Source organism: Trichomycterus rosablanca, chromosome 25, assembly GCF_030014385.1.
Source record: "Trichomycterus rosablanca isolate fTriRos1 chromosome 25, fTriRos1.hap1, whole genome shotgun sequence".
Taxonomy (NCBI): Eukaryota; Metazoa; Chordata; class Actinopteri; order Siluriformes; family Trichomycteridae; genus Trichomycterus; species Trichomycterus rosablanca.
Genome location: NC_086012.1, coordinates 10,373,548 through 10,385,641, shown reverse-complemented (window position 1 = coordinate 10,385,641; position 12,094 = coordinate 10,373,548). Strand labels below are relative to the sequence as shown.

Sequence of the window (12,094 nt, the reverse complement as noted above, 5' to 3'; positions counted from 1 at the left end):
CGGAGTGCATGTTCTTGTTTGGAGCAAGATGCTGTCAGACACTTCTGTGATACCTTCAGCTCATTTACATTTTTACATTTTCAGCATTTAGCAGATGCTTTTATTCAAAGCGACTTACACAATGAGCGGAACACGATGAGCAATTGAGGGTTAAGGGCCTTGCTCAGGGACCCAACAGTGGCAACTTGGTGGTGGCGGGGCTTGAACCGGCAACCTTCTGCTTACTAGTCCAGTACCTTAACCACCTAGCTAAAAAACTCCACCGGCTTGTCTTTACATGCGGGATGTTTCGTTTGTAAATGTCGCATTAGTTTGGATGGTTTCATGCTCTCATGTGCCAGCATGAGAGCATTACAAATGACACACTGGGGTTTCTGTCCGTGTTTGTCCTCAATGAACGAAAATCCACATTTCAAATACTCCGGGTTATATTTGCGTTTCGCCATCTTGCCTCCGAACATCATCACAAATTTAAAGAGAAGGGTAACCGGCAAACGAATGGTGGTTACCATGGCAACGAGAACGCTGTGCGCGTCTGATGCGTGCCTCTCTCTGTCTCTTTTTTTTCCAGATAAAAGATCAGTACAAAATCAGATGAGCATTAATTATTTTTACATTTTTTTTTATGTATTTATTTTTTACAAGCTGTCCGCGACCCGCCCAGAAGTGGGTCGCGACCCACCAGTTGAGAATCGCTGCACTAGACTATACAGCCAGATACATTTGTCGACAGCCCTTCTAATCGTCAAACCGAGTAATTTCCTGCTCCAGCTGTATCCAAACATACGTAGTCTGCCAATTCCTGAGTGGTGTGGGGAAACTCGAGTGGTCCGCACAGAGCCATGATCTCAGCTCCAGGGTGAACCGTTGACATGAACTGCAATTGACTGCGAGCCAGACCTTGTCGTCCAACCAGTGCTCTTTTGACTTTATGGGCACCCCGCCCAGAAACACACTCCAAAATCTTGTACAATGCTTTCCCGGAATAGAAGGGAAGTCTTAGCTTAACCAGGGAACAGGGGGTAGGAGGGCAAGTCCACATTCGGACACGGATCAAACCTAAAACGTTGGGTGCAAGCCATGAATAATCTGGACAGGGCTTCGACAAAACACTGGGACAGTGGTAGCCTAGTGGGTAGAGTTTTGGGCTATCGGTTGAAAGATTGTGGGTTTAAATCCTAGTTCGTCCATGCAGCCACTGTTGCCCTTAAGCCTCTAGAGCATACAGCATGTGACAAATAAAGGCGTTCTATTCTATTCTGCTGCTGTGGAGGTGGCCAATCAGCCGAGTCATTGGACGGTGCACTTGTCAGTGTGCTCTAAGTGCTGGTCATAAGCCTGACTAAAATAAGTAATAATGAGGGTTGCACCACCCACTCCACCACTCAACACAGAGGGGAAGCCAGACCTAGTCATCCAACCAGTGCTCTTTTGGGTTAATGGGCACTTAAACCTAAAAACACACTCCAAAATGTTGTACAATGCTTTCCCAGAAGGGCAAGTCCACATTAATACGAATGGTTTTGGCCATACAGTTTCATGGCTTTATCAACAGTTTTATTCAGGTCAGGGTTGTACAGTACAACCCGAAAGCGCTGGGCTCAAGGCATGAACACCTTATACACCTTAGTCACTTATAAAGAACATGTACACTAGACTATACAGCCAGATAAATTTGTAGACAGCCCTCCTAATCATCAAATCAAGTCCTTTCCCGTTCCAGCTGTATCCAAAAAGACGTGGTCTACCAAGGGCAGTGATAGCTCAGTGGTTAATGTACTGGACTAGTAAACAGAAGGTTGCCGGTTCAAGCCCCGCCACCACCAAGTGCCACTGTTGGGTCCCTGAGCAAGGCCCTTAACCCTCAATTGCTCATCGTGTTCAGCTCACTGTGTAAGTCGCTTTGGATAAAAGCGTCTGCTAAATGCTGAAAATGTAAATGTAAATCTGGTTGGTCCAGAAGACTAACCACTAGGCTTCAGCTGCCCTACATAGTTGTTTTTAGAAAGCCAAAGTTTTTATGAGCATCCGTCATTGAAACTGTGCCAATTAAGGCATGAAGACCAGAATTACCTGCCATGGCAACCCTTAAATACAAGAGCAGCCATAGATACATTTACATTTCGGCATTTAGCAGACACTTTTCATCCAAACCAGTACACAATCTAAGTGATTGAGAATCTAAGGGCCTTGCTCAGGGGCTCAACAGTGGCAACCTGGAAGAGGTGGGGCTTGAACTGGCAACCTTCTGATTACTGGTCCAGTACCTTAACCACTAGGCTACAGCTGCCCTACATAAATGTTTTAGGAAGCCAAAGTTTTAATATCTATAATAATCTATATTTGGGGTTTCATTAAAATGAAGTGTAGGCTACCGACACCATACTTCACAAAAAAGCAGATAATCAGACCCCTATTTTAAAGCCTGATAAGGTTTCCCTTCTACCACCTTCATCGTAGTTGCCCTCCTTTGACCTTTGCACATTTATAGTTGGCGAAATAAACATCTGTCTATTCTCAAAGACCCAACATACGCTACAGGTAGTTTAAAATAGATGTATACATTATGACCTCATAAGAAATCTTTCATACACCAAAAGCCACTCAATTTTCCCGTCCCATCATGTGATGCTTTTTTACTCTTCTCAATTAAATGTACCTGGACCCCCTTGTATGTAGGCTCACTGATTGAGAACTACTGTTGTACTGTATACATGTGGTGCATGTGCTTCCCCTTAAGCACTCTGTTCAAAAAGTTTAAGCAACACTGATTTACTGCTGTTTGCTCCCATTTAATAACCCTTATACATACAAGAGCCAGGCATTGTATCCAAGCAGGAAAAACAAAGTCTGGATGTTTGAGGTCTGGCAGATAGACTATGATTTGTTTTCATCTGTTTATAATTTTATTACAGTCCTACTTCAGTGCGGTTTGACCGACCGCTCCCCTGCAAGCCAGCCAACTGAGCCTCGCAGGCTGGTAATAATGAAAAGTAATAAAGAAAAATATGGTAAGACTTTTACAATATGTTGTGAGAATCTGTTGATGCATGCTCAATAATCCAGGTACACAAATCCACAAAGTTGAATCAGTTCATCTGGACACAAGTTTGTTGTAGAGATACGTTTCGTCACTCAATCGTATCTCTACAACAAACTTGTGTCCAGATGAACTGATTCAACTTTGTGGATGTTGTGAGAATATCTCACAATGTGACCCATCAAAAACAAAGAGTGGAAAGAACCCAAAAGTCTGGGCCTATGCACAGTAACCAGCTCCTCACCTGTCTGTTGAAGTCTGACCGTTGCGGGGTTGAGAGTAGGGCGAGTCCGGGGGCGTTCGGTAGCCGTGGTAGGTTCCGCGCTGCATGCTGGCTTGAAGCGAAGTGATGCTGGAGAGCGAGTGCTCTTCGCCGAAGTCCTGGATCTCGACGTACTCCCTTTCCCGAGCCTGGCGCTCTCGCAGCTCTCGCTTTTTAGCCTGGATCCTGGACACAGGGTCAAAACTTTAAGACCTAGTTTATAGCCGCTTGATTGGCACAGCAATTGACTATAAGCCAGACCTTGGTATCCAACCAGTGCTCTTTTGACTTAATGGCTTTGGTGAAACACAGTACTCAAGCACTTTGGACAGTGGTAGCCTAGTGGGTAGCCTAGTGGGTAGAGCTGTATATATATACACTGTATATATATATATATATATATATATATATATATATATATATATATACTGTATATATATATATATACAGTGTATCACAAAAGTGAGTACACCCCTCACATTTCTGCAAATATTTCATTATATCTTTTCATGGGACAACACTATAGAAATAAAACTTGGATATAACTTAGAGTAGTCAGTGTACAACTTGTATAGCAGTGTAGATTTACTGTCTTCTGAAAATAACTCAACACACAGGCATTAATGTCTAAATGGCTGGCAACATAAGTGAGTACACCCCACAGTGAACATGTCCAAATTGTGCCCAAAGTGTCAATATTTTGTGTGACCACCATTATTATCCAGCACTGCCTTAACCCTCCTGGGCATGGAATTCACCAGAGCTGCACAGGTTGCTACTGGAATTCTCTTCCACTCCTCCATGATGACATCACGGAGCTGGTGGATGTTAGACACCTTGAACTCCTTCACCTTCCACTTGAGGATGCGCCACAGGTGCTCAATTGGGTTTAGTCCATCACCTTTACCTTCAGCTTCCTCAGCAAGGCAGTTGTCATCTTGGAGGTTGTGTTTGGGGTCGTTATCCTGTTGGAAAACTGCCATGAGGCCCAGTTTTCGAAGGGAGGGGATCATGCTCTGTTTCAGAATGTCACAGTACATGTTGGAATGCATGTTTCCCTCAATGAACTGCAGCTCCCCAGTGCCAGCAACACTCATGCAGCCCAAGACCATGATGCTACCACCACCATGCTTGACTGTAGGCAAGATACAGGTGTCTTGGTACTTCTCACCAGGGCGCCGCCACACATGCTGGACACCATCTGAGCCAAACAAGTTTATCTTGGTCTCGTCAGACCACAGGGCATTCCAGTAATCCATGTTCTTGGACTGCTTGTCTTCAGCAAACTGTTTGCGGGCTTTCTTGTGCATCAGCTTCCTTCTGGGATGACGACCATGCAGACCGAGTTGATGCAGTGCGCGGCGTATGGTCTGAGCACTGACAGGCTGACCTCCCACGTCTTCAACCTCTGCAGCAATGCTGGCAGCACTCATGTGTCTATTTTTTAAAGCCAACCTCTGGATATGACGCCGAACACGTGGACTCAACTTCTTTGGTCGACCCTGGCGAAGCCTGTTCCGAGTGGAACCTGTCCTGGGAAACCGCTGTATGACCTTGGCCACCATGCTGTAGCTCAGTTTCAGGGTGTTAGCAATCTTCTTATAGCCCAGGCCATCTTTGTGAAGAGCAACAATTCTATTTCTCACATCCTCAGAGAGTTCTTTGCCATGAGGTGCCATGTTGAATATCCAGTGGCCAGTATGAGAGAATTGTACCCAAAACACCAAATTTAACAGCTCTGCTCCCCATTTACACCTGGGACCTTGACACATGACACCAGGGAGGGACAACGACACATTTGGGCACAATTTGGACATGTTCACTGTGGGGTGTACTCACTTATGTTGCCAGCTATTTAGACATTAATGGCTGTGTGTTGAGTTATTTTCAGAAGACAGTAAATCTACACTGCTATATAAGCTGTACACTGACTACTCTAAGTTATATCCAAGTTTCCTGTCTATAGTGTTGTCCCATGAAAAGATATAATTAAATGTTTGCAGAAATGTGAGGGGTGTACTCACTTTTGTGATACACTGTATATATATATATATATACTCAGGTATATATACTGTATATATATATACAGTATATATATATATACAGTGTATCACAAAAGTGAGTACACCCCTCACATTTCTGCAAATATTTCATTATATCTTTTCATGGGACAACACTATAGACATGAAACTTGGATATAACTTAGAGTAGTCAGTGTACAACTTGTATAGCAGTGTAGATTTACTGTCTTCTGAAAATAACTCAACACACAGCCATTAATGTCTAAATAGCTGGCAACATAAGTGAGTACACCCCACAGTGAACATGTCCAAATTGTGCCCAAATGTGTCGTTGTCCCTCCCTGGTGTCATGTGTCAAGGTCCCAGGTGTAAATGGGGAGCAGGGCTGTTAAATTTGGTGTTTTGGGTACAATTCTCTCATACTGGCCACTGGATATTCAACATGGCACCTCATGGCTAAGAACTCTCTGAGGATGTGAGAAATAGAATTGTTGCTCTCCACAAAGATGGCCTGGGCTATAAGAAGATTGCTAACACCCTGAAACTGAGCTACAGCATGGTGGCCAAGGTCATACAGCGGTTTTCCAGGACAGGTTCCACTCGGAACAGGCTTCGCCAGGGTCGACCAAAGAAGTTGAGTCCACGTGTTCGGCGTCATATCCAGAGGTTGGCTTTAAAAAATAGACACATGAGTGTCTTGCATTGCTGCAGAGGTTGAAGACGTGGGAGGTCAGCCTGTCAGTGCTCAGACCACACGCCGCACACTGCATCAACTCGGTCTGCATGGTCGTCATCCCAGAAGGAAGCTGACGCACAAGAAAGCCCGCAAACAGTTTGCTGAAGACAAGCAGTCCAAGAACATGGATTACTGGAATGCCCTGTGGTCTGATGAGACCAAGATAAACTTGTTTGGCTCAGATGGTGTCCAGCATGTGTGGCGGCGCCCTGGTGAGAAGTACCAAGACAACTGTATCTTGCCTACAATCAAGCATGGTGGTGGTAGCATCATGGTCTTGGGCTGCATGAGTGTTGCTGGCACTGGGGAGCTGCAGTTCATTGAGGGAAACATGAATTCCAACATGTACTGTGACATTCTGAAACAGAGCATGATCCCCTTCCTTCGAAAACTGGGCCTCATGGCAGTTTTCCAACAGGATAACGACCCCAAACACAACCTCCAAGATGACAACTGCCTTGCTGAGGAAGCTGAAGGTAAAGGTGATGGACTAAACCCAATTGAGCACCTGTGGCGCATCCTCAAGTGGAAGGTGGAGGAGTTCAAGGTGTCTAACATCCACCAGCTCCGTGATGTCATCATGGAGGAGTGGAAGAGGATTCCAGTAGCAACCTGTGCAGCTCTGGTGAATTCCATGCCCAGGAGGGTTAAGGCAGTGCTGGATAATAATGGTGGTCACACAAAATATTGACACTTTGGGCACAATTTGGACATGTTCACTGTGGGGTGTACTCACTTATGTTGCCAGCCATTTAGACATTAATGGCTGTGTGTTGAGTTATTTTCAGAAGACAGTAAATCTACACTGCTATACAAGTTGTACACTGACTACTCTAAGTTATATCCAAGTTTTATTTCTATAGTGTTGTCCCATGAAAAGATATAATAAAATATTTGCAGAAATGTGAGGGGTGTACTCACTTTTGTGATACACTGTATAGACAGTATATATATATATATATATATATATACTGTATATATATATGGGTAAATGTTACAGCCAGCTTCCAGCGTAGTGATGAAGCGTCGCTCCCTACTCCCTACACAGTTTGAAATTCACTTCATTTGAACGTTTTTGTTACCTTTGGATTGGAATCTCACTTCTCACTACCGCTCAGGTGGCGCAGCGGTAAAGTACGCTAGCTCACCAGAGTTGGGTTTCCAGATGCATCGTATCGAAACTCAGCTCTGCCTTTCCGACTGGGTTGGGTGGCAGTATGAACAACGTTTGGCTGTGGACTGTGGCTTGGAGGTAGAGTCGGAGCATAGGTCCTCATAACTGGTACAACTGCGGCCCCTGCTGGTTGACTGACGGCGCCCGCACAGGGCTGAGGAATAACATTGAGGGGGGGTGTGAGCCTCCGTGCGCAGTGTCTCTCGGTGTATGAACTCGGCTCATGCAGGTGAAAAATGCAGGCTGTACTGATTGCGTGCCGGAGGGGGCGCAAGTCAGTTGAGTGGCGTCCTCAGTCAGCAGCAAAACGGTCGAATCAGTATAGAGAACACAATCAGGGTAATTGGACACGATTAGAATGGGGATAAAAGTTGGGGATCAGTAAAAAAAAAAAAAAAAAAAAAAAAAAAGAATTAGATAGAATTGGCACTAATGGTTGAAAGACTTTCTTAACCAATCAGACCTTCTGATTTAAATTTTTAGTAAGAAATGCTGTTGTTTGCATTTATTCAGTTTGCGTCACACAGATGATTGTTAATGAAACGCTTGGTTGGCTTTCTAACGAGTTCGTGTTTTACTTCACAACCAGGAAAAGGTTTTTAATTATAAGCACATTTACAAAATAACGGATTATATTCCTAATAGGACACGGTAATACATTTAATAGCATCTGGAAGAACATAAGCTAAGGCTGTGTTTTGGATTTTGGCCGCTGTGCCGTAATTTATTGTGCGATTTATTTCTACGCTACATTTCCAATATGTGTCTTGTGTATACAAGATTCGTGACTTGACTTGACCTCCGTTTAACAGATTTCGGATTTAACGGACAAAATCTGGAAAACCAAATGACTGGTCTGATGGTTTAAAATTACCCTGAGAATTGTACCAAGACCAGTAAGTTCAGTAATCGTCCACTAGTCGGCGCACGTCTCTGTGTTTACATGAGCGATAGACTTAATTTTGTCAGGAGGCTCGCTTTGTTCTCGCCTTTTTATGCTTAATTTTGCAAGTCAGAATAACAGATACTCTGTCCCCACTATACAATCATGGCACAGAACATCTCCTCCACCCCACAAGGTAAAATAAATTTCTCCCCAGCAGTACAGTACACCAAATCTTTATATTTATTTAGACGTTTTACATTACAATATGTGCAAATATGCATGTTTAGCACTTTGTTGATCCTAGTGCTGTGTTTTAGTGCATTTTTGCACCCCCTGGAAAAAACCTCGCCGTTTCGGACAAACGCATTTTACAGACCAGTGCCCCCCCTCCCCCCCCTTCCTTTAGTCAATTAAATTAAGGTTCCACTGTATATATATCACATACATCCAGGCACACAGAAGAAATTTAAAGCTGTTGGTGTTTATTTTATGCTTGGGTGCAGGCACACCCTCGACTGAATAGTAACACCCCACTGAGCACGTGGGTGCGAATATACGTTCATCCATTAATACACGTCGTGTTAGCACCTACTGCTTGGCCCTCTGTCCGCGTGAAAACGCTAAGACACGCGGCGTACACAGCACCCGTTTAAAGACGTGTCACTCTTCATCGTTCGCTCACTCGCTCTCGATCGGCGCCGCTTTGTTTCTCGGTGTCGCTCTCGGTTCCTCGTCGCCGTGGTCGCAGCGTGTTTGCTGTTTCCCGCTGTCATCATTAAGCCCCGTCATTAGCGCGCATCTTTTATTCAGGTCTCTCACCGTTTACTGTGATAAGCGGATTTTAACACGACTTCCTGCTAATGACACAGCTGAGGATCATACGCAGTTGTGTGGGAAAGTAGTCGTCGGTTTTCTGATTCTTCTCTTTTGTTGATAATTCGTCATACCGGTCGGCGTCGGATAATTAAACAAAACGTATTAATCAAGGCGGCTTGAGTGAAAACGGAATACAAACAGTACTCGAGCTCTCAGCTCTGCTATGAGCCGCTATGAGCCGGCTGGGTGCCTACACAGACACACGATTGGCTGTGTCTGTAAGGGGCTTAACAGGTTCTCACACAACTGCTGCAATACGACCTCTTCTGGCTGATCTATGGTGCCTGCACGATAAGATGGGGGATAATGGAGATCAGTGCCTGACTCTCTGTGTGCTATACGGATTCCCATATAAACTTGTCTGCAGGAGGTGGTTCAGATCAGAGTTTTTGGGAATCAACCAGGTGCCGAATCATACTGCCCACTGTAGCAGGGGATTTCAAAAATCACCAACGTAAAAAACAACAGTGAGGGGGCACAGGTAGCTTAGTGGGTTTGATTCCAGACCCCAACTGTTGGGCCCTCAAGCAAAGCCCTAAACCCTTTCAGCTCCTGGGGGCATACAATTGTCGACCCTGCGCTCTGACCCCAGTTTCCAAAGAACTGAATCTTAATTTGATTTCAATAAAGAAAACGAGTCGACTCTGAGTCGAATCTTTAATGCTGAGTCATTTGAGTTGATTCACTTTCAAATTGCTCCTAAGTGTCGCTAAGCAAGAAGACACAAAAGGTACACCGAGACTCACCCTGACTCAAGAGACTTGTAACTGGGCCACACATAATTTGGTCAGGCTTGCCAAAAAAGCAACATGGCGGTTACTTATGGACTTACCACCTGCAGGGTGAAGGGTGGGTGTCAAAAGCAAGCCAGTCAAGTGACAGGCATGTGTTATAGACAGACTAGGCCAATACAACAGTGCTTCATATATAAATAAGCTTAGTCCTTGGCAAAACCCTACCTATTGATCACTTATAGATTTGAAGTGTGGTGTAGGCAGCAGAGAAAATTCTGTCTATCAGATCTAACAAATTGAAGATGGTGTGTGTGTATTGAGAGAGTACATTTGTGTACCTCTCTTGTTCCTGTCTCATCCTGTGCGTCTCTTCCTCCGTAGGCTGCGTCTCATCCGCCCTCAACTTACTGCCCTTGTTCTCCACGACATCCTTGCGGTTCTTTCCAAACCTACAAACAGACACACAAATACACCACCATCATTATCATCAGCAGGTTTTAAAATCCACACTATTACACAAGCACTGATAGAGGAACAAGTACATAGTGGGTGTAGCATGGCAACCTGGGTTTGACCTTCTATCATAATATAAAAGAAGGTTCACATGATCTGTGTCTCCTACTGCCTCCAGAAACATGGAAAAGCTGAACAGACTGATTAAAATGATCTTTAGGTGTGAGGAAGTGTGACACTGAGTGAATGTTGCTGCATCCAAGGTATGTTCCTGCCCTGTACCCAGGGGTTCCGAATGGCATCAAAATCTTTACGATTCTGCCTAGACTAAAGCTGCCATAAAAATAAATAAATAAATACAATCACAGAGCTTCATAAGGCTGACATTATTTACAAAGTAAATAAATAATAACCAATAATAATAATTAAAATTGTTAAACTAATTAATAGAAATAACCAACAGCTAATATTATTGATGAATGAAATAGCCAAAAAATACAATAATAATTATTAATAATTCTAAAACAATTATTATTATTATCCTTATTATTATTAAAAATAGTAAATTTGTAGTATTAGAATTATTAGTATTATTCCAAGGTATTTCTGCCTTGTGCCCAGTGTTTTCCAGTGCAACCAGACCCTGACCAGTATAAACTAATTGATAAAAATGAAAAAAAAAAAAAGAATTAATAGCAGTAACCAATATGTAAAAATATAATAAATAATTAATAAACCAAAACAATAATAAAATAATAAATTAAAATAAATAATTAAATAATAATAATAATAATAAAAAATACTAATGATAATGATAATAAATAAATAAAAATAAAAGAAATAGCTATTAAATAACAATAATAATAATAATAATTACCAGTATTAGAATTACTAGTATTATTAGTACTATTCCAAGGTATTTCAGCCTGTTTCCAGACCCTGGGAAAACAGACCCTGACCAGGATAAAGTGGTTTATAAGAATGAAGAAAATAAATAAATAAATGAATTTATTTATAGCAGTAATTAATATGTAATAAATGAATAAATAATAATAATAAACCCTATAATTTAATAGCGATAACCATCATGTAATAATAATAATATGAATAATAATATGAATAATGATAATAATAATAATAATAATATTAATAATAATAATACTACTAATAATAACAAACCCAATTATTTAATAGCAATAACCATTATGTAATGATAATAATAATAATAATAATAAAAATCCCAATTATTTATTAGCAATAACCATTATGTAATAATAATAATAATAATAATAATCCCAATTAATTATTAGCAATAACATTACGTAAAAATAATAATAAACCCCATTATCTAATAGCAATAACCAACAAGTAATAATAATAATACTAATAATAAACCCCATTATTTAATAGCAATAACCAACAAGTAATAATAATAATAAACTCCTTTATTTAATAGCAATAACCAACAAGTAATAATAATAGTAAACCCCATTATTTAATAGCAATAACCAACAAGTGATAATAATAATAATCCTCATTACTATCATCATCTACTAATAACAGGCTGCCTCAGATGTGAATAAATTAATAAATGACTAAATATAGAGACACACATATTCATTGCACTTGACTATAAACCCCAAACCCAATCACTTTTTCTGAACATTTTGTACCTGACTCTTATTACACTTCATGGTACAGTAGGTGATACTTAGTAATTTCAATACCTGATACATTTTAAGATCAGCTGAACGTGCTTTTTAAAAATGACTGAGATCATTATGAACCAATCACAATCCCACCGCACCTCACACTTTCCTCAGCTACTCTGATTGCTCACACATTACCAGAAAAAAAAAAAACCTGTAATGTCTTCCACCTGTGCCAGTGGTGCACAGGGAGCCTCGCTCGC

General features: G+C 41.8%; 1 protein-coding gene across 3 annotated transcripts in view; it reads right to left on the bottom strand.

Moving 5' to 3' along the window:
• The window catches only part of pard3ab (par-3 family cell polarity regulator alpha, b), a 152,245-nt gene that overhangs the window by 41,973 nt on the left and 98,178 nt on the right, over nucleotides 1-12,094 (bottom strand). For all 3 annotated transcript variants that reach the window (XM_062988060.1, XM_062988061.1, XM_062988062.1), the window contains 2 exons: nucleotides 10,068-10,178; nucleotides 3,285-3,488 (listed from right to left, as the gene is read on the bottom strand). In XM_062988060.1, the coding sequence (XP_062844130.1) occupies nucleotides 3,285-3,488; nucleotides 10,068-10,178 (315 nt within the window). The remainder of the gene's footprint in view (nucleotides 1-3,284; nucleotides 3,489-10,067; nucleotides 10,179-12,094) is intronic.